The 20,986-nt window shown below is 65.1% G+C and overlaps 1 protein-coding gene across 28 annotated transcripts in view; it reads left to right on the plus strand.

Annotated features, from left to right (window-relative positions):
* Nucleotides 1-20,986, plus strand: part of NCOR2 (nuclear receptor corepressor 2) — a 213,716-nt gene that overhangs the window by 165,985 nt on the left and 26,745 nt on the right. For 17 of the 28 annotated variants that reach the window (XM_086681460.1, XM_086681458.1, XM_086681476.1 and 14 more), the window contains 7 exons: nucleotides 2,691-2,838; nucleotides 5,265-5,315; nucleotides 6,297-6,924; nucleotides 13,722-13,842; nucleotides 14,804-14,960; nucleotides 18,979-19,143; nucleotides 20,149-20,288. In XM_086681460.1, the coding sequence (XP_086537586.1) occupies nucleotides 2,691-2,838; nucleotides 5,265-5,315; nucleotides 6,297-6,924; nucleotides 13,722-13,842; nucleotides 14,804-14,960; nucleotides 18,979-19,143; nucleotides 20,149-20,288 (1,410 nt within the window). The remainder of the gene's footprint in view (nucleotides 1-2,690; nucleotides 2,839-5,264; nucleotides 5,316-6,296; nucleotides 6,925-13,721; nucleotides 13,843-14,803; nucleotides 14,961-18,978; nucleotides 19,144-20,148; nucleotides 20,289-20,986) is intronic. The other 11 variants (XM_086681469.1, XM_086681482.1, XM_086681480.1 and 8 more) reach the window with 4 other exon arrangements.

The following is a 20,986-nucleotide window of genomic DNA, read 5'->3' on the forward strand; positions in this document are numbered from 1 at the left end:
GGAAGACGCGTGGCACGTAGTAGGTGCATAACGAACAGTGACCGCACTCGCTAATACGGCTCCGCCATGCAGCATCTCCTCCGGCACACGCGCCTCCTGACTCTGGGGCACGAGGCCACGTGTGGAAGGGTTTGGTGTATCCCCCAGATGCTCCGTCAGTCCCCATCTCTCAGGCCCCGTGCTGGCGTTTGAGTGTTGATGTCACGGGCGTCCCGCTTGGCCCATTGCGTCCCAGGCTGCTGGGCCCGGCGAGCCCTCCCGGAGAGGCCTCGGGTCCCCAGGAGGACGTGCGTCCTGGCCAGACCCCCGGGAGCCCCTGTTCCCTGCGAGGCTCCCAGGGTCGCAGAGTCCCCCCACCCCACCCCTCCCCCCCCACCCCTCCTCCCCCCGGGCAGCCTGTCGCCTGCCTCACCCAGCCCGAGCTCATGAGTGAGTCCCTGTCCGCTAAAAATAGATGGGGGAAGAAGGGGGAACCCTCGGCCGCACCCACAGAACCCACATGCCACACAACTTTCTCGTGCCTCCGTGGGCTCCAGCCGCGCCTCGGGGAGAAGCTCGGGGTTTGGGGCCGGGCCGGGCCAGCCCCCGGAGGCGGGTGGATGGTGGAGCTGGGCGTTCCCACGATGGCCAGGGGACGCTCGGCAGGGTGGGGCTACGGCCCTGGCCTCTTGGTGACGGAAACCGTGACTAACGGGCAAACGGACGTTTTCCTTTTCCTCCCCGCGTTCCGAGCGGCTACGCTCAGAGGACCCCAATTCGCTCAGGAAGAAGGCAGGACAGGAAGCGAGCCCACTCCCAGGCCGGGGCTGGGGTCTGGGGTCTGGGGACCCCTCCGAGGCCCGTTCCCAGCCGGGGCCGGGGCGAGCAGACCCTGCTGGCGCCTGGAGGTGGCGGGGCATTTGCCCCGAGGGTGGGCTGCCTGTTCACATTTTGGGGCGAGCGGCTTTCTGCTGGGGGCCGGGGGATCGGCGGAGGGGAGTTGCATGAGTTTCCTGTTTCCTGTAACAAAGCACCGCAAACTAGGTGACTTGAAACAATAGAAATCTATTCTGTCACAATCCTGGAGGCAAAAATCCGAAAGTGAGGTGTCTGTAGGGCCCTGCTCCCTCCAAAGGCTCCAGGGAGAAGCCCGCCTTGCCCCTGCAGCCTCTGGGGCGGGGGGTGGGGAGGGGCAGTGTGGGATGTCCTTTGGCTTGTAGACACATGGCTCCCCGGTGTGCAGCCGTGTCCAAATTCCCCCCCTTGTACGGACACCAGTCATACTGGACTCCGGGCCCACCCTAATCTAATGTGACCTCATCTTAGCTAATTACATGTGCAAAGAGCTTCTTTCCAAATAAGGTCACGTTCAGAGGTTCGGGTGGACGTGAATTCTGGGGCACGGTGTTCAGCCCGGCCTGGGGGGCTTCATTGAGAGCCGTGGGCATGTCCGGGATAGTGGCAGGTTGGTTCTCCTTCCTTCCTTGGAGACCCCAAAGGGCTCAGGCTGGGACCCTCCCCTCCTGTCACACCAGCTGTATGGGGACAGCCGTCCCCTCTTAGGAACCAGTCCACCCCCTCTGGGGGTCCCTGGTCACCCCGAGACCCCAGCACACGCTGCCACCACACGTGCCCCAGCCCTGCCAGCTGTGTGTTTAAGCCCCAGACGCTGCCCATTCAGTCACTCAGGAAGTCGGCCAGCGGACGTGCTCTGAGCCTCCGCGGGGCGCAGCGTGGGAGGCAGAGACGGCCTCCCGGGGCGCCCAGCCCAGCGAGGTGCAGACGCGGGCTGTAGTGCGTGAGGAGTGGGTGCCCGAGTGGAGGGGTGGCCATCTGGCTCCGTGAGCAAAGGAGCCGGGCTTCCCGGGACCGGGGTGCCGTGTGGAGGGATGTGAAGGGCTCCGCGGCGAGAGCCTCCTCTCTGTTCCTCGAACGCTCGGCTGGGTCCCACCTCCGGGGGCTGCACCTGTAACGCCATCCTCCGGGGCCTTGCCCGGCCAGCTCCCGCTGCGTGCTCAGACCCGGCTCGCGTGGCACCTCCTCCGTGCGGCCCCCACCCTGTCTGATTCCATCCGCCCCGTATCCCCACCTCTGAGTCTCTCCTGAAGGGATGTGCCCTTTGCCGCTCTCCCTGACCGGAAGGTCTTTGTGGGCGGTGTCCCGGTCTGCCTCACTGACCATGGGTCCTCAGCCTCCGCGCGGCACCTGGCACACAGGAGGGGTGTCTGGAAAGGCCAGTGGGGTGAAATGCCGGGCTTCCCAAGCGGGGCTCGGTGAGGGGCAGACGCAACACGCAAGGAAAGGTTTCCCTCGTTCTTTCGCTCCACACGTAGTGGCCGTGCCTGGCAGGTGTCCTGTGGGGTGCCCCGCACGGTCACTGCTTAGCTGGGCTAGCCAGAGGGGCTGGAGAGTCACAGGGGATCTTGAGGCACAGACAGTCCTTCCTCGCCTGTTCTAGAAGGATGTCAGGGCAGCGGGCATACGTGCATCTAGGACTTGACGGAAGATTAGAGCCCTCGGGAAGAATAACCACCGGCGTGCTTGGCCGCCGCAGTGAGATGCGGCCGGTGGCGGGGGGGGGGGGGGGTCGCCTGGTGGCCACGTGGCCGGGATCGCTGTCCATCGCACCTGTGGCAAGGCCTCAGGCACAGGGAGTCCCCGAGCTGACAGCTGAGGGCCAGGCTCTCACCGCCACCGTCCCTGTGCCCTAGGAGAAGGAGAGGAATGCGCGGAGGAAGAAGAAGAAAGCCCCGGCTGCCGCCAGTGAGGAGGCCGCCTTCCCGCCTGCGGTGGAGGACGACGAGATGGAGGTGTCAGGAGGGAGCGGGAACGAAGAGGACGTGGCAGAGGAGGCGGAAGGTGAGGGGAGGAAACTGACCTGCCCTCCAGCTGTCTGGCTTCTTCCGAGAAGAGGCTTGGCCCGCCTTGGAGGGGAAGCGCGGGGATGGCGGGGATGGTGGGATGCTGTTGCTTCCAAGGGCCCCGCTTTGTAAGATGAACTTCCCGCCCCCCCACCCCCCACCCCCCGGCACGACGCCCCTGAAGGCCCCAACCCCTGCTTAGCTGGACGTCTCCGCCTCACCCATCGCCCTCCTGCCCAGAGCCGACCTGGTTGCGGGTCCTCACGTTTCTGGCGAATGGAGCCTTTTTTCCTCCTGCCCCCGCCCGGGATGCCTTCTCGTCCCTCCTGTCCGCCTGCCTCTGCATTCAGACCCCCAGGTTTCTGCCGACATGGCGAGGGAAGGCGTGAGTCACCTCTTGGCTCCTCAGGCCGGGCCCGCAGATCAATCCAGGCGCTCCCAGCCCACAGTGCGGTCGTCAGCCCGAACCCTGCTTCCCGGTTGAGAGCAGAGAATTGCGCTCGGTGGTTCCCGGAGACGACCGTGGTCGTCTCCACTTGGGCATGGGTCTGGGGACCGAGTCTGGCCCCCGTGCTGGTGGCTCTGGGCCTCTCTGGGCCAAGTTGGTGAGAGGCCTGGCCAGTGGCCGGTGGAGGGCTGCAGACCCCTCTGGTCCTTGTGTCCTGGGTCCTGGCTTTACGGCCGGAAAGAAAAAAGGAAGCAGAAACCCAATCCCCTATGTAAGTATCCTGCCAGCTAGCTGTCTGTGCGGACAGGACGCAGCCTCGGTGGGAAAGTAAAAGGAAGCCAGACTTCGGCTCGGCATTAAGAGCAGAACAGACGGTGCCCAATAAGAGAGCTGTGTGGTAGTGAGCTCCCCGTCACTTGCAGGGCTTACCTGCCCCACCAGGGTGGGGGCGGGGGGAGGGCCGGTCTGGTGGAGCTGAGCTTCTGACCAGCTGGTGGCTCTGAGCAGATCACGTGCAGCAGGGTAGAAAACCCCGCGCAAAGATGCGGGGTAACCATCCCATCTCATGAGCTCGGAAACCGAGGCCCAGAGAGAGGAGAACCACTCTCACGGGGTGTCACATAACTGGGAGACTTGGAGTCGGCCAATCCAGCCAGCGTCTGCTGTGTAACCCTGTCCCTTGTGACCAGGATGGGGGAGGTCAGGTAGGTTCTGGGTCAGGGCCCGAGGTTGCCCCGATGGAACCTTCTAGAAAGACCAGCCGGCCCCAGCAGCATGCCAGACCTCTCCAGGGGGCAGGCAGCGTCCAGGCAGAGATGAACCGTCTGGGGAGGGAGGAGTCAGCCTCCGATCAGCGTCTCTGTAGCGATCATGGTGTCGCCGTCGTAAACAGAGTAGCAGCCTTGCGTTAATCCCTTGAACTGTCACAGTGACCCAGTGGGATGGGTGCTCTGGTCACCCTGTTTACAGATGAGGAAACTGAGCCACAGAGCGGTCACCCAGGGCCTGCTTGGGGACCAGGGCTCAGACTGGTCGGACGTCTGGACCCCCGGGCCCTTTCCGGACCTACTGACTAGGCAGCACTTTGAGGGCGGGCCCCGCCATCCGAATCTTCACGGCCCCCGTGCTTGCACGCACGCACGCTCGCCCCTGAGGACTCCTCATGGGCAGAAGCCTCTTGATGAGGCAGAGGGCCTGGCCGTAAGTGCCCATTTTGTAGATGAGCAGACTGATGCTCCGGGAATTCAGGGATCTAGCCCCCTACGCCCCGACGTGTGTTATCTCAGAGGACAGGAGTGACATTGCTGGAGTCAGCGGGCAGGGGCAGGCACACGGACACCGGGGTCAGCCCTCTCCTGCCCCCCTGCAGTGTGGCCTGGGGCGCGTGACTCAGGCTCGCTGTGCCTCAGTTTCCTCATCTGCAAAGGGGACGATGCTTGTGCCGGTCTTGGTGGCTGCTGAGGACGTGAGTCCCGGGCGTGAAGGGCTTTGTGCAGAGCTCAGCACCCACAGAGGCCCTGTGTTGCTGTTGTTTCAGTTATTTCTGGAAGTGGTAGGGAGGGAGCTCCTCGAAGGGAGGTCAGAAGTGGGAGAGGCTGGGGGGCAGTGGGGGTCGTGAAGGCCGAAGGCCTCTGTCCGGGGCCACGGCAGCCCCCGCCGGCCCGGCTCTGTGGCTGGGCGCTGGGGTGGGGGGCCCGTCCTGCAGTCGTGGCCGCCTCTGAGGCCAGCGCCCCCACCCCCGGGGTCCTGGGAACCCAGAGCCAGACGAGGCCAGTGACTTGTCCAGAGACACCCAGGAGTGGGTGGGACTGGCGGGACCCCGTCATGGGCCAGGGCCGCTGCGGACCGTCGGGGCTGAAGGGAGAGGGTGCGTCGCTCCAAGCCGAGAGCCGCCATGGCTCCTCCCTGGCCGCCTCCTCTCTCCCGCCTGCTTCTCCTGCCGCCTTGCTTCTAACCCTTCTCTCCCTTCCTTCCAGCCTTACACGCCTCTGGGAACGAGGTGCCCAGAGGGGAATGCAGTGGCCCAGGTACGAATGGAGCCATCTGGCCTGGGGGTGGGATAGGGTTAGGGCTTCCCGGGGGTACGGGGCATCCTGCGGTCGCCCGTCTTCAGCGAGGGGCCCCGATTCTGTGAGCATGCCTCTGTGCGTGCCACCATTTGTGCTGTTGCTGCCTCTGTGCCCCTCCCCGGCTCAGTGTCTGTTCCCCGTGCTGTTCCCTGACACACTCGTGCACGTCTGTACGCTCGGTTCCATCGTCTTGTTGGCTTTCACCGGTGCTTTCATTCGTGACTTTTATGTCGTTTCATTCGCCAACAGCAAGCGCAGGGGTTCTCAAATGTCCCCGTTTTACACAAAGTGGGGGACATCGAGACCCAAAGAAGTGGCAGGAGTGTGTTTCTTTAAGGCTGAAGAGCCCAGTCAGAACCTAGCTGTCCTCGCCTTTCGTCTGTACCCACATTCGGCCACTCGAAGGACGTTGCTGTGCACCTGCTGTGTGCCAGGCCCTGTGGGATGGGGATGGGGGTGCTGAGGCTTTCCCCCCTTTCCCCTCAGGCTCCTCAGAGTTCATGGGCCCCTTTTACGTTGTCGTGGTGATGTAATAGCAGATCGTCACCGAGCGTCACCCTGTGCTGCCACACCTCCTGGCTCACTTTCCCTGTGAGCTGGGATTCGCTCTCCCCACTCTACAGATGGGGAAAGCGAGGCCCAGAGGTAGCGCGCATTACCGTGGCCGGGCTTCCAGCGTGCACGCAGACAGGGACGGAGCGCTAAGGCCGCAGCCCTGGCCGCACCGGGGTGCCGGCGACCCCAGGGCCCGGGCTCCGGGGTCGGCAGGGGGGCAGGGCAGGGTACCCAGGTGTGTAGGAGCCTTGATGGGGCAACTGCATCCTGAGATTGTGCTCTGGAGCCGGGACGGGCAGGTCTGGCCTTGAGGAAGGCCGCCCCTGCCTCTACCCCTGTGTCCCCTGCAACACTCACCCTTCCTCCTCCCCACCCCTCCCGCAGCCACCGTCAACAACAGTTCTGACACCGAGAGCATCCCCTCCCCCCGCACCGAGGCCGCCAAGGACGCGGGGCAGAACGGGCCCAAGCCCCCGCCTGCCCCAGGCGCCGACGCGCCAGCCCCTGAGCCGCCCACACCACCGCCGGAGGATGCGCTGGCCCCCGCCGAGCCCGCCCCGGCCCCTGAAGCCGCCGGCCCGCCCACGCCCCCACCGGCACCCCCATCGCCCACCGCACCCCCTCCTGTGGTCCCCAAGGAGGAGAAGGAAGAAGAGGTTGTCACGGCCCCCCTGGTGGCAGAGGAGGAGGAGCAGAAGCCCCCCGTGGCCCAGGAGCTGTCCGTGGACGTGGGCAAGTCAGAAGAGGCTGCCGAGGCGCCCCCCACAGAGCCCATCAAGAGCGAATGCAAAGAGGAGGCCCCGGAGGACGGGCCCCACAAGGGCAAAGGAGGCCCTGAGGCCAGCGTGGAGGCCGCCTCCGAGGGGGCCCTCAAGGTGGAGAAGAAAGAGGGCGGCGGCCCTGGGGGCAAAGCCCCCACGACCAAGGGAGCAGGGGCGCCCCAGGACAGCGACTCCAGCGCCACCTGCAGTGCGGACGAGGTGGATGAGCCCGAGGGGGGCGACAAGAACAGGTGAGCGGTTCTTCAGGACACCGGGAGGCGGCTTCTGTCCCCCGCAAAACCTCTGTGCCTGCCCTCGGGGAGCGCGGCCCGGCTGGAGGAGGGGGCGGTCGAGGGGGAAGCGCGCCGGGCGGGGCGGGGGGGGGGGGGGGCGGTGCTGGCTTCCGGGGCTGCAGCACGAAGCCCTGCGACCCGGGTGGCCGGAGGTGTGCCGGTGCGGCCGGGGCCCTGCCACTGTGCCGGCGGCTGGCCGTGCTCAGTGCTCTGCACCCCCGCCGCTGCCTCCGTGTCCGTTTTCCCCATGTTTCTTTTCCTTGCGAGGGCACCGTCCTGGGATTCGGGGCCACCCGAATGACCCCATCTGAACTCGATCACGTCTGCAAAGAGCCTGTTTTCCAAATTAGGTCACGTTCACAAGTCCCTGGCTGTTAGGACTTGAACGTGTTTGGGGTGGGGTGGGGGTGGGGGTCACAATTCCATCCTTAACAGGGCCGGTGCCAAGGCCCGGGGGTGGGAAGGAGCCCGTGTGCTGCGGGCGGAGTGCCGGAGTGACCCAGCGAGGGTCAGCTGGCCGTGCCAGCTCCTGGCCCCGTTCTCAGGGGAATGCTCTGCTCAGCCGGCTGTGACTTAGGCTCTGAGAACAGCCAGCTGCCAACGCGGGGCGATGCACGGGGGTGAGAGAGGCCTGCCACGTCCCGGCGGACAGTGGTGCGGGTCTGCCTGAGGCTGCTGGTCGCAGGATCCCGAGGTCACTGGCGGCTCCTGTCCGATCCGCCAAGGGTCTGGGTGCAGGAACTTGGGGCCCGTGTCCTGGCTCCCAACGGATTGAGCTGTTGAGGCCGCTCTCCTGCTGGGGTGGCCTGGAGGGACCCCGTGCCGTTTCTGTTTGGACGCCACTGGTTCTGAGACGCGTTCCTCCCTTTCTCACTTTTGTCTCTGCCCCTGGCTCAGGATGGTTCTCACCCCAAGCCCCGGAGCACTGGATTTTAGCCACTTTTGGCACAGATGCTTGGGGACCCTGAGACCCTCGGCCAGAAGCAAAGCTCATACCCCGGATTCGGGGCCGGTTGCGGGCAGCTGAGGGCAGAGGTACAGAGGCCCACTCCCACCCACATCTGGACACTGGAGGAATGTTTTCTAGTGAGGCAGGCGGGTCATTTTTATTTTGACTAAAAACAGTGCGGTCTGTTGTCTCTCCTGTCCCGTCTCTCGGAAAAGTTCTGGGCAGAGCGAGAGGGAGGAAAATCTGACTTTCAAATCGCCGAGTTCACTCGGAGCCTTTCCTCTGCCCCGTGATTCACCTTGGGGCACGTTAGAATGGCAAGTTCTAGAACGTCCCATGGGGAAATCAGATTCATCCAGAGCTCGTTGGGTCTTCACACGTTCCACAAAAGGAGGTGAGCCATGTTGTCCCCAGGTTTCCGTCTCCAGGGGTCCCTGGGGGCCACCACCGGCAGCCTCACCCCACCTGTGTCAGGAGGAGGACAGTCTGGTGGGTGGCCCTGTGACAGGCAGAGGCCGGGCCAGCTTCCGGGGGCTCAGAGCTCCTGAGCTTGCCCTTGGAAAACAGTGCCCTCAGTGGAGGATTGGGCCCACGGCCAGGGTCCAGCCACTCCGCTCGCTCTTTGTGCCTGGGTAATGGGGTCAGGGCGGACTGCTCCCCACCCTGCTCCTGCTGGCCGTGGGGACGGAGTCATGGAAACATATGTTTCTGCTCTTAGCGGGAAGAGTGCTGAGCTCATGGGGCAGCCGTGCTGATAAGCCGCCTCCCGGAGTGTGTTTGGGCTCACGTGGCCTGCCCAGACTGGGGAGCTGGGAAGGCTGGGCTCAGCCCCCCTCACCCCCTGGATCCCTCTGGCCAGGCCTGAAGGCCCCGCACCCCCAGCAGAACAGCCCCACCCGGGGAACGTGTCCTCCCCCTGCCCCGTCCTGCTGGGTCTGGCTCTGTCCCCTCTTCCTGCCTGGACGTCCAGCATTCGATCCCCGGGGAGCAGCAGCCCTGGGCTGGGAGTCAGGACACCTGGTTTAGTCACGCCCTGTGTGACCGAGGCTGGGCCCCCGCCCTCAGAGCCAGGCTGGACTGAGGCCAGCTCGCTGACCTCTTCCTGGCTGGCCGCCTGCCACCCCTCCCTCCCCCCCCCCCCCCCTCAGCCGCGGCCGCGCAGGCAAGATGCGTCAGAGCAGGCCCTGGCAGCCAGGGCCTCCCGGAAGGGCTGGCGGGACGGGTGGGCCCCCGCACGACCCCAGGTCCTGGCCGCCCGCCCCCCGCCCTCCTTCCCGCCTGGCGGCCCTGGTGTGGTGAGCCGGGCGGCCCTGGACGCGCCCAAGATGCGTGTGGTTCTGGCCCCCGCCGGCCGACCTTTGGAGGGAGGAATCCTAGTCTGCTCTCGCTGTCTGTCACCTTCTGCAGGCAGCTTGGCCGGGAGTTTTCTTGGCTGCCGACCAGAGATAGTGGCCCCGATTGCAAAGCCTAGAGCTCGCCTGCCCCCCTCTGTCCCAGTTTCCAGAGGAGGTGCCTTGGCGCTTTCTCGTGGGCTGGAGACCTCGGAGAGCCCCTTCCCCTGGGCCTCAGTGTCCCCGCTGCGGGCTCACCGTGAGCGGCACAGACAGGCCTGGTGCCAGGCTCACACACGCTAGGTGCTCAGCAAACGGCTTGCCGCCTGTGGGTCCGCTGCAGGTTTCCTCCAAGAGCCGCTGGAGTGTGGGTTCTTCCACCGCGCCCTTGAAATTCTGCAAGAATCCTACCAGCAGTTTCCCTGTCGTTGCTTTATTCCGTAAATCACTGGGCACCAGTGCGCGTCAGGTGCCCTTCTAGGTGTGAGGGATGCTGGGAACAGAACGGGTGAGCCCTGATTCCAGAGCGCTTCTGCTCTGGTGGGAGCAGCCAGCAAGGCACGGGAACATTAAAGGGGCGGAACAACTGTTCCTGTGATGAGTGGGTGATGGGAAGATCGGGGTGTGGGGAGCAGTCAGGGAGGCCTCTGAGGAGGTGGCGTGGGAGGGCGATCAGAGCCGGTGGTGGGAGGTGTGGGCAGGAACAGGCAGTGGAAAGGCCCTGTGGCCACATGAGCTTCTGCTCGGTGGAGGCCAAAGAGGCCTGCGGTGGGGTGGAGCGAGGGAGATGGGCAGGGGAGAAGGTGACAGAGGAGGTGACAGGTTCCCTCCCTCTCCAGCCCCAGCGTGGCAGCGAGGATGATCTCAGCCTGGTGATAATGGGGAAGCCAAGGGGGGCACTAGTGAAGAGGGCGCCCTGTCGCAGACCCAGAGCGTCCCCAGCCCCCTGTTGCTCGTCGGTCACCCCACCTCCAGCCCTGGCCCTCCAGCGTGGGAAGGAAACCCACAGTGACTGGGAGATCCCCTGTCCTGCTCAGCCCAGGGTGCTGCTGTCGGTATTCTGTGTGTGTGCTCCCTTGTTCTCCCAGAGAACAGTTCCCGGTGGCAGGGGCGGGGAGGGGGTGACGGTCCTCATGCCCATTTTACAGATGAGGAAACCGAGGCACAGTGGTTCAGTCATACGGCTGAAGGTGGGATTCGAACGGGGAGCGTGAGCCCTGAACTGCCCCCGGCCGTGCCGCCGCCTTCCCCTGCCTCTCCCGGGTCACATGGCTGGTGCCAGGCTCCGAGAGCCCCGCCCCACCCGGGCCTCCCGAGAGGAAAATAAAAGCTGCTGTCTTCCAAGAAAACAAAGGAAAGAGAACAGAGGCCCAGCCGCCCCTGAGGAGGCTCCTGGAGGCGGTGCTCAGCCGCTGTGGCTGCTGGAATGAGGGGAGGTTGGGAGCGGCCGTCTTCCCGTGCCTTTGGGGGTTCCAGACCCTGAGGCCTGTGAAGGGCTTGAACCCAGACCCTTGCTCTGGGATGCCAGCCTCTTACAGTGAGGGGTGGGGCTGGCTGCAGAGCGTGGCGCCCGTGGCCCCAGTCCCCACTGAGCTCCTGCCTCCCTCTGTGGGGGTGCTCAGGCAAGAGGGGTCCGGGTCTCCGTGCGTGCCCCCAGCGCTTGCTTGTGGAGAGCCTTAGAGGGGCAGCCCCTGCCCTCCTGCCCTCCAGTCTGACTTGCCCCTCCCTGGGTGAGGAGGTGGGGAAACCAAGGCAGGCACAGGCTCCAGGGGAAGGCCCTGGTTCACGGCCCAGTTGGCGGGGACCAGACACTTTGCTTTATGCGTGTTCTAAAAGCATTTACGCAGACGCAAAATGTTACTTCTCCACTCTAATACTTGTGTCTGTGTTTTTGTGTATGCGTCAAATACGACATCTTACTGTTCCTGGAAGCAATACGGTTAATCAAACTCTTGATTTTACGGCTGGCGTACAGTACGTTCTTTTTTTTTTTTTTTTTCTCGTGACAGCTTTGAGATATAATTCACATAGCGTACTACGTAGCCGTTAACGTGCGCAGCTGAGCGGGTTTTAGTCTGTTCACAGAGACGTGCGGCCATCACGGCCGTTGAAGCCCAGAACGTTTCCGTCACCCCCCCCCCCCCACCCCAGAGAAACGCTGTGCTCAGCCCCCCTCCCCGCGCCGCCCCCGGCCCCCCACTCCCCTGGCTTCTGTTTCTGGATTTGCCTCCTCTGGGCATTTCATCCCGGTGGATTCATGCGTGTGGCCTTTTGCGTCTGGCTTCTTTCACTTGGCACGTGGTTTTCCAGATTCTCCCGGTACTTCCTCCTCCTTATGGCTGATTCCTATTTCACCGTGTGGACGGACCACGTTTTGTGTATCCTTGAAGCCGATTTTGGGCACGTGGGTGGTTTCTCACCTTTTGGCTGTGGCGACCGTGCCTCTACGACCTTAGCGAACCGACCTTGTGCGTGCGTGTGTGGACCCGTGTTCCGTGTTCTCAGTTCTCCTGGGCAGACGCCCCCAGAGTGGGACCGCCAGGTCAGGTGGTAACCGTCTTGCCTTTGCAGTAACTGCCAGGCTTCTTCCGCAGCGGCTGCAGCGTGTTCGTTTTTAAGTTCAGGTTAACAAGGGCCCGTTGGTTTCAATGGATGCTGGCAAGCAGAGGGGAGGGGAGGCCGGGTGTGGGGGCAGTTGAGGCAGGTGGGGAACATCGGGACTGCTGATGGCGCGTGTGCTCACGCCCGTCGGGGTGCCTGGTGCAGGGGGGCAGGGAAGGGCAGCGGCCACAGGGGAGGGAGGCCCGAAGCCCTCAGAGCATAGCAGGGCAGGTAGAGAGGTGAGGGCGGGCGGGAGGGGGAGCAGGCGGGGAGGACCGTGGAGGCCGGCGGAGCACGGAGAAGTCAGGACGACCTTCCCCCGCGCGCCAGGGGCAGCCCCGGCGGGCGTCACCGCGTCTGTCTCTGCTCAGCCGAGCGTGTGGCAGACGCGGGCGGGAGGCGGTACCCGCAGGACAGGCTGTCATGGCCGTGGCTCGGCGGCTCGGCCACCACGGAGAGCAGAAGGTGCCCAGGCCTCAAGTCGGGTGTGCGCCCTATTCCGTCCCCAGGAAGGAGGCACGTTTACCTCACGGCTGGGCGTCTGGCTCCGGCTGCTGGGTGCAGAGAGCCGCGAGCCACGTCCTCGTTGTCACGGCTCTTGCCTGGAAGGCAGCGGCTGTGGCTTACGGTCTGCACGTGGCGTCGCCTGACCCGGTCACGGCACGCAGTAGGGGCTGTGCCAACAGGGCCCTCTGGCCGTGGGGACCCGGCCTCAACTTTGCCCCCCCCCCCCCGCCCCCGGGCGAGTCCCGGCCCAGGGCCAGTGCCCTCGCACGCCCTGATGGGTCACCGGTGGCGTCCCTCAGGCAGAGGTTGGATCCCGAGTCTCTCCGTGCTCCCCGGGCACAGCGCTGGGTCTGCTGTGTGCTCAGCAAGTGCAGGTCTCGGGAGGGAGTCAGGAGCTGGGTGGGAACCTGGCAGCCCCGGTGGGTAGGTGAGGGTCAGGCTGGGGCGGACTGAGATCCCACCCCAGAGACCCCTTGCCAACGAGGGAGGCAGATAGGGGTTGTGGCAGCTTGCTGTGCCCAGTACTCTGGGGTTTCCTGGAAATCCCTGAGGACTTCCTGAAGGAGGTGACGCCCGTGAAGAGGGCAGGCTGTGTCTGGGTGCCCCTGCATGGGCGGGGCCCCGTCCCTGGCGTCCACTTGGGCCCTGCCAGGTGCCCTGTGCGGGTTCCCGGTCGTGTGTGTCAGCAGCAGACGAGGCGACCGCGCTCTGCGGAATGAAGCACTTACGGGCCCGGTTCGGCTCGCGGCCATGCTTGTGGCTGATGGGCAGACGGGTGCACGCTGACCGGGCCCTCCACACGAAGCTTGCAGCCTGCCTGCTTTCAGCGCCTCAGAAGCGGTGGGCCGGTGAGGTGCGAGTTCTGGTTCAGCGGGTGGGTTCCCCGGCTCCTGCCTCCAGTACGTGGGGTCCACTCAGCTCCACGCCGGGCACCTGAGCCTCCCCTATTTGGGTGATGAATAATCTCCCTGAATCTCTTAAGCTCGCCGAGCCTTAATCTGGTTGAGTCTTCGGCTTTGCTGCAGCTCTGGAAGAGCCCTGCGCGGCGCGGGCCCTGAGTCTCGGCTTCCCTGGGACTTTGCTTGCCTGGGGCTGTCTCAGGGGGGGTATTTAATCCTGGCCTGGGCCTCTGGGCTGGGCTTGGAGCGGGTCTTGGCTCCTCACGGACCCGGCCGGGACCAGAGGAGGGAGGCAGGAGTCGCCTGGCCCCGTTCCCCACCCCACCCCGAGTCCTGGTTGGTCTCCTCGGCCGGGTGACCCTGGACATTTGCCCCGCTTCTGGCGGCCTCCTCCGGCCGGGTCCTGCAGGGCTCGAGCCCGGAGAGGCCAGCGGTGAGCCTGTGGGCTGACGCTCCTCTCCCCCTCAGGCTGCTGTCACCACGGCCCAGCCTCCTCACCCCGAGCAGTGACACCAGGGCCAACGCCTCCCCCCAGAAGCCGCTGGACCTGAAGCAGCTGAAGCAGCGGGCGGCCGCCATACCCCCGATCGTGAGTGCCCGGGCGTCCCTCCCGCACCCCAGGACTCCTGCAAGGAAGGCAGCAGCCCCCCACGCCCCCCACCTTCAGCCCCGGTTCAGGGAGGCAGCGCAGGAGGGCGGGTGCCCAGCTCCGGGGGGGCCGGGGGGGGGGCCAGCACCTGCAGCCTCGCTCTTCTCGGCCCTTCCCGGCAGCCTCCTGTTTCCTGGAGAAATCCCCATGGAGATGAGGCGGGAACAGCTCCAGGGCTCTGGCGGGCGTGCAGGGTGGGGCTCTGGAGGAACCAGGGAGCTTGCGGCCTGCGGGTCTCCCTCCCGCCCTCCCGGCCCGGTGCCCGCGCAGGCCCTTGCGGCCCAAGGGGCCGCGCCCACCGTGCCCACCTCCGCCCTGCCCCCCGAGGCTTCTCCAGAGCTCCCCCAGACCAGGGAGGGCAGGACATCCCCCGGCTGTCTCAGCACCGTGGGCAGAAAGGTGGGGCCTCCCCTGCTCTAAACAAGAGACCCTGTGGGAGGCTCCCCAGGAGAGGCTGTGGGGAGGCTCGAGGCCGCACAGGCAGCCCCTTGGAGGAGCTCCCTCGTCACAACGGCCCGGCCTCTGCCAAGGCCGCTCCTCTCTGAGGAGGTGTGCCCGGGCTCCCTGTGTGCGGCTGGGGGGCTGCGGGCTGAGGGGCTTTCGGAGTGAGGGGCACGGGGCGGGCCAGGCTGTACGGCCAGCTGCTGGGGCCGGGCACGGTCCTGCTCGTCCGTCCCGACCTCCCAGACCCGCGGAGACTCGGGGCAGGGGGCACGGGCGGCCACACCCCGCGCCCTTTCTGCAAAGACCTACCCTCCCGTTCCCTGAGCTGCGTGCCTTTGAACACCTTGCCGCCTTGGCCTTCGGGCTTGTCACCTGCGGGGGGCCTGGGAGGCTTTCCCCGATCTCTGCGGCCCACGGACGGCCTGTCAGGATACTCATCTCCCCTCGCTTCTCTCAGCAGGTCACCAAAGTCCATGAGCCCCCCCGGGAGGACGCGGCTCCCCCTGCCCCCCCGCCGCCACAGCACCTGCAGCCGGAGAACGACACCCCCCAACAGCCCGGCAACAGCCCCCGAGGCAAAAGCAGGAGCCCCGTGCCTCCTGCTGAGAAGGAGGGTGAGTGGGTGCCCGTGGCCGTGGTGGAGAGTAGGGGGGCATGGGGGGCACGACGGGGCACGGGGATGAGGGCCATCTGTGCGCGTGGGCCGGCTGTCGCGGCTCCGAGCCTGTAGGGGCAGGCGAGCCGGGTAGGTGAGCGGAAGCGGTGGAGGCGAGGCAGTGGGGCATGCTGGGAACGGTGGCGAACCGGGAGCTCCTGGTCTGAGGCGGGCACCTGCTGGCTTCTGCCGAGTCACCCCGTGGCGGTGCGGGCCTGCCGTTGTTCTTCCAGAGAAGCCAGGAACCCGTGTTTTCACGTGAGATCTGGTTTCTCGGCACTGGCAATGTTAAAAGTTGTTCAAAGACGCCGTGTCTGCACGTAAGCGCGTCTGTGGCGCAGCCTCTGATTCCACGGGATTCCGCCCACGTGTGAGCTTCTAGAGCCGTAGAGGAGGCTCGGCGCCCAGCTGGCAGCGGCTCTGGGCCCCGGGCCGGAAGCGCTGCCCCACTCCAGCGCTCACCCTGACCTTGCTCCAGGCCGAGGTCGCCGGGTCCAGCGGGGAGCCCGTGGGGTAATTCCCGGAGCAGCTGTGTTACAGCAGCTGCCCGGGGCGCGCTTTGTTGTGGCCACGGGAAGCTCAAGGTCAGGAGACGGGCCAGGCGTGGTTTCTTGTGCTCTGCGGTTTCTCTCTGCCTCACACTCCCCATTGGGCCCAGGAAGTTCCAGGCCCGTGTCCCCGAAGGGGCGCCCTTCCCCGTTCAGCCTGGCGCGCGGTGGGTCGGTGCGCATCAGAGGTGCTGGGCGCAGTTCCTCTAAGGGGCCCCCCCCCCCCCCAGCGCCGGGCCAGCCTCAGCTCCCGCTGGCCGCTCGAGGGGTCGGAGGGTGGGTGCCACCTGCACCCACTTCTCGAGTACAGAGCCCTTCCCTAGGAAGCCGGATTGGCCCTTGGCCGTGGGCCCCCTTGAGGGTGCTGCTGTGTGCCTGTGTGAGAACAAAAAGCAGGGCTGTCCCTGAGGGAGGGCCGCTCCACGCTTCCCACTAGTGACACGGGCCTGCCAGACATGCCCCGTGTAGTCAGCCTGCCCCCTTGCCTCCCTGCGTCCGCTCTCCCCTGCTGCGCGAAGTCTTAGACGCCACCCACACGGGTGGGCGGGGGTGCATCCTGGCTGGCACGCAGGCTGTCTGCTGGCCACTGGGTCGGGACACTTGTTGAACACCTGTGATGGCCGAGTGCCGTGCCAGGCGGCGGGGAGTTGGCAGTGAGCAAGGTGAAGGGATCGAGGGCCCTTTTTGTGGTTGAGAAGGACATTAAGCCAGGACACACACAGAAAGGAGCAAGATGACTTTGGAGTCGTTCACGCAGTTAAAGAACGAAACAGGGTCGGGGAGGCTCAGAAGAGGGGTCTCTGTGGAGGTGAGGAGTCGGTCATGGGAAGATGTGGGGAAAGGGCATTCATTCCAGGCAGAGGGAGTAGCACACGCAAAGGCCCTGGGGTAGGGACAAGCTTGGTGTGTTTGGGGAGCTGCCAAAAGGTGGATATGGGCGGTGAGGGGGTAGGAGAGAGCATCAGAGCAGGAAAACTGGGGCCCGGATTATGTAGGGCCTCGTAGGCCATGGTGCCACAGGGATTCTGTCTCGGGTGTGGGAGAGGCCTTTTGGGGAGGCATTTTGATGTGTCTGTGCTGCGGGGAGTAATCTGATTTATATTTTGCAAAGATGTCCCTTTCTCTCTGGCCATTGTTGACGAGGAAGGGCTACAGGGAGTTGTGGGCAGATGGGGGAGGCCACCGTGCTGCTCCCGACCAGCTGTGGTGGCAGTCTGGACTGCAGGGATGACCACGGAGGCGGGGAGTTTGTTTCCGAGGCAGAAGGCAGCCGGGCCTGCTGAGGGACCCGAGTGGGGATGAGGGCGCGGGGTGTCTGCCTTCTCCCGGGACCCTGCCAGCCCCCCACGCTGGGACCAGGACGCCTCACTACGGGGAGGAGCCGGGCCTGGCTCTGGAGAACATTCCAGGCTCGGGGCACCAGCCCAGGGGTTTGCTGCGTGGCAAGGCCAGGGCCCCAAGCAGCTCTGACCCGTGCCGGATCTGAGCAGGGCTAGGCCACCCTCGGGTGGCCAGGCATCACCCGAGGCCAGCCAGGACCTGCTGGGACAGGTCATGGGCGCGTCCTGGGTGCCACCACTGGTGGTTTCTGATTGCAGCGGGGGCGGGGGGGGGGTGCTGTTTTCCTGGAACGGCTCCCCGTGGCAGACAGCGCCCCTGGCCTCAGGCACCATTCTGGTCTCTCGGGAGCTCCCCTGCTTCCTGGCTCCTGCGTGGGCTCCCCCGGGGCCAGCTGGAGGAACAGGTTGTCTCTCCAGGCCCCTGGCCTCCCGCCTAGGCTGGCCCGGCCCCAGGAGCCCCCCAGCCCCCACCCCTGCCCACCACAGCCCAGGCTGAGCTGCAGGAGGCAGGGGCGGGGAGCTAGACAAGCAAGGCCCAGGGGGGGTGTTCAGGCCAGGCCCTGTGGGGGCGCCTCCATCAGGGGCTGTTGAATCCCTACACGGGGTTGTTCCCCACATCTGCGACCCCCTCCTGTGGGCTGCCCGCCTCGCCGGGGCACGGGTCCCCGGGGGGCTCGGTCTCTCGTGGGAGAGATGTGGAGAATCCGGAGCGGGCCCGCCCGCGCTGCCACCTGCTGTGCCCATGGCAGGCCTCACTGCTCCGTGCCAACGCTCCCGTGGGCCTTCAGAACCTCCCTGCGCCATCGGAGGTGGCCCGAGAGACGACACCTGCCCGCTGTTCCTGCCCCAGGGGTGGAGAGTTTTGGGGTTTCCCAGTTGTGTCTCCTGCCTGGCTGCTCAGCCACTCACCTCCCCTAGTCGCTGAGCCAGTTCTCAAGGGAGAGGTTTGGAGCTCGGGGCAGATTTCAGGAGAGTAGGAGGTGGGCGGGCGAATGCCGTGACCGCAGGCCTGGGCCCCTGGCCTCTGGCCATGGCTGCGGGGTGTCCCCAGGCCTGAGAACCTGGGGCCAGCTTTCATTCATCTTCCTGTGGGCACAGTGCCTAGTGAAGGTGAAGGTCACAGTCTGTAGCCTGACTGCCCGGGCTCGAAGCTGCTTCCCCTCCCAGCGGTGGGCCTTTGACCTGATGACTTTGCCTCTCCTGGCCTCAGTTTTCCCAGCTGTAAAATGGAGACGGTGATAGTTCCGTTTAGGGTGCAGTGAGGATAAACGAGTCGGTACACAAACAGGACTTCGAGTGCCGGCTCGTGGGAGGCTGTGGGAGGGCCTTAGTCTCCTGTTCTGTTATCTGTAGCTGCAGAGGCCAGGAGGTTGAGGGTTCAGATCCCGACTTGGCCACGTATTTGATGGTGACCTTGGATAACTCCACTGACGTGTCTGTACCTCAGTTTCCCCCTCCACGCAACAGATCTGGTAACAGTCTGCTTCTCGCAAGCTTGCTCCTTGGATCCATGCTGGCGGGATGCTTAGCACAGTGCCTGGCACACAGTGTGTGCTCAGCAAACAGGCGGCCGTGGTGGTCGTTGTTATCCCAAGGGTCTGCACCTCCAGTCGGCCCTCCTGCCAGGGCATACGATTCAAAGCAAGCCTTCGTCACTGTGCAGAGGCCAGCGAGCTTGTTCTAGAAAGAGCCGGAGAATCAGTATTTCAGACTTTACGGGCCAGACGGTCTCTGCTGCAGCTACTCGGCTGTGCCGTAGACAGTAAATAAACGGGCGGACGCGGCCATGCTCCAGAGCAAGTGTCCATACAAAATCAGGCGGCAGGGCCCAGGCCGCCAGCTCTAGCCCCTGCTTTGGACGTTGGTCCAGGGTCCCTCGCTTGCCCGGCACACTGCGGCTTAGAAGCTCCCCGGGATCTCAGGGGCTCAGGGCGGTGCTGGCCCGCAGACTTGGTGGGCTCCCAGCATAGTCCCCCTTACTATTGGCCAGGACCCCATCCTTGCCCAAGGCCAGTCCTGTGGGCGCAGGAGAGCCTTGTTTGGGTGGGGCTGGCCAAGTACGGCTGACGGCCCTGCCTCATCCCCTCAGCAGAGAAGCCTGTGTTCTTCTCGGCCTTTGCAGCTGACGGCCAGAAGCTGCCCACAGAGCCTCCGTGCTGGACGTCGGGCCTGCCCTTCCCTGTGCCCCCTCGTGAGGTGATCAAGGCCTCCCCGCACGCCCCTGACCCCTCGGCCTTCTCCTACGCCCCGCCTGGTGAGTAGCTTGGCCCAAGCTCGGTCGGCCAGTGCAGTCATTGGGTGCCAACTCTTGGCACTGGTTTGGAGCTGCATGCGGAGGGATCTTAGAATCTGATGGGACCCAGCAAGAGGGATGGTCTGGTCGGTGAAGGGAAAGAAGGGGGTCTTTTGAGATTAGAGAAATGTGCAGGATTAGAGTCGAAGCCACTGGCAGTAGGGAGCCATAGGAGGTACTTGAGCTGGTGAGGGGGCAGCCCTAGAGTGGGGCTCTGTCTTCCACCAGTGACTCAGAGCTAGAGTATGGGCAGGTGGAAAGAAAAGTCTGGGGGGAAGGGAGGAGGGGAGGGACCTGCTTTGGTTTACAGGTACGTTCAGCCGGGGGTTGAGATTCTTTCTGGGTCCTCCGGTCCTGCCGGGCCCCGCCAGCAACAGAAGTAGCACATCTGGGGACTGCTAAGGGCTGTGATGTCAGCAAAGGCCGTCCTAAGCAGAGCTGATCCCAAAGCATGAGTGGGATAAATGAGCCAGGAGCAAAACAGGGCGAGACAGGCCAGGCAGAGGAACTGCACGTGCAGAGGGTCGGAGGTAGGAAAGAGCGGGAGAAACTTGACAAACAGAATCCGGCTGCCTTGGTGGAGGCTTGGTGCCCAAGCTGTGGGTCCGGGGAGACCACAGGCACCAGGTCGGGGGCACCTGAAAGCCGTGTCAAAGTTTAAGAGTTCATCCTGGGGGCAGTGGGGAGCCATGGAAGGTAAACAGCAAGGGGAGGATGTGAACCAGTAGGCTTTTCAGAATTCCTTTGAGGGGAATGGGCTGCTGTTGGCGGGGGAGGGGGTAAAGTGGGAACGGGGAGACCGGTTAAAGGGGGTCCGGGCTGGAGGTGAGGGGCTTAGACGGGGGCTGGGCTGTGGCAGGGCGGAGGGAGGCTTCCCTAGGGAGGGAAGGGCGCATGTGGACAGGCGCCCGTGGGGGGTGGTCGGTCTGGCAGGGGCCCTGTGACGGACAGGCGTGTGCCCTACAGGTCACCCACTGCCCCTGGGCCTCCATGACAGCGCCCGGCCCGTCCTGCCTCGCCCACCCACCATCTCCAACCCGCCGCCCCTCATCTCCTCCGCTAAGCACCCCAGCGTCCTCGAGAGGCAAATGAACGCCATCTCCCAGGTGAGGCGGGAGGGTCAGCACCCCCCCGGAGCATCTGTGTGGCCTGGTGCCCAGAGAACAGCCCCTTCCTCTTTTGGGGTTCAGGCTTTCCGTCTGTAAAGCGGGGCATCGGAAACAACGGTGCCTCGGTGGGGGCTGGGCACCCGAGGGGCCGGGGTCGTCTCTGTGCCCTTCACTGCTAGAGTCCGAGCGGGCTGGAGTTTGCCCCAGGACCTGGGGACTCGGGCAGTCAAGAGCACGGACTCTGCAGCCAGACTGTGTGGCCTTGGGCAAATTACCTAAACTTGCTGTGCCTCGGTTTCCCCTCTGTGAAACGGAAGGTCGGATGCACTCGACAGCGCGTGGTGAGCCGTCTGTGGCTGCCTGCCCCTTCGCCTCCCTGACGTATCCGCCTGTGCGGGGAGGGGTGGGGCCGGGTGTCCGCTTTGCCCCGGACCACACGTGCGCACCGTTTCCTTTACGCCCCACCGGCTCCTGATGGCCGCTTCGCAGGTGAGGGGATCGAGGCCCAGGAGAGCTGGGGACTTGTCCGTGGTGACTCAGCTGAGCAGCGGCCTGGGACTTGAGCCCCCGGCTCCCCGCCTGCGTGGGATTCCGGCGTGCCCCTCCCCTTGGGCTCTCGCAGAAGGGGTGTCAGGACGCTCTGGCTGGGCGTGTGGTGGAGGGACTGCGAGGGCGCCCGTGAACCCGTGACCTCT

Source organism: Puma concolor, chromosome D3 (assembly GCF_028749965.1).
Source record: "Puma concolor isolate L17-30 chromosome D3, mPumCon1.1.hap2, whole genome shotgun sequence".
Lineage (NCBI taxonomy): Eukaryota > Metazoa > Chordata > Mammalia > Carnivora > Felidae > Puma > Puma concolor.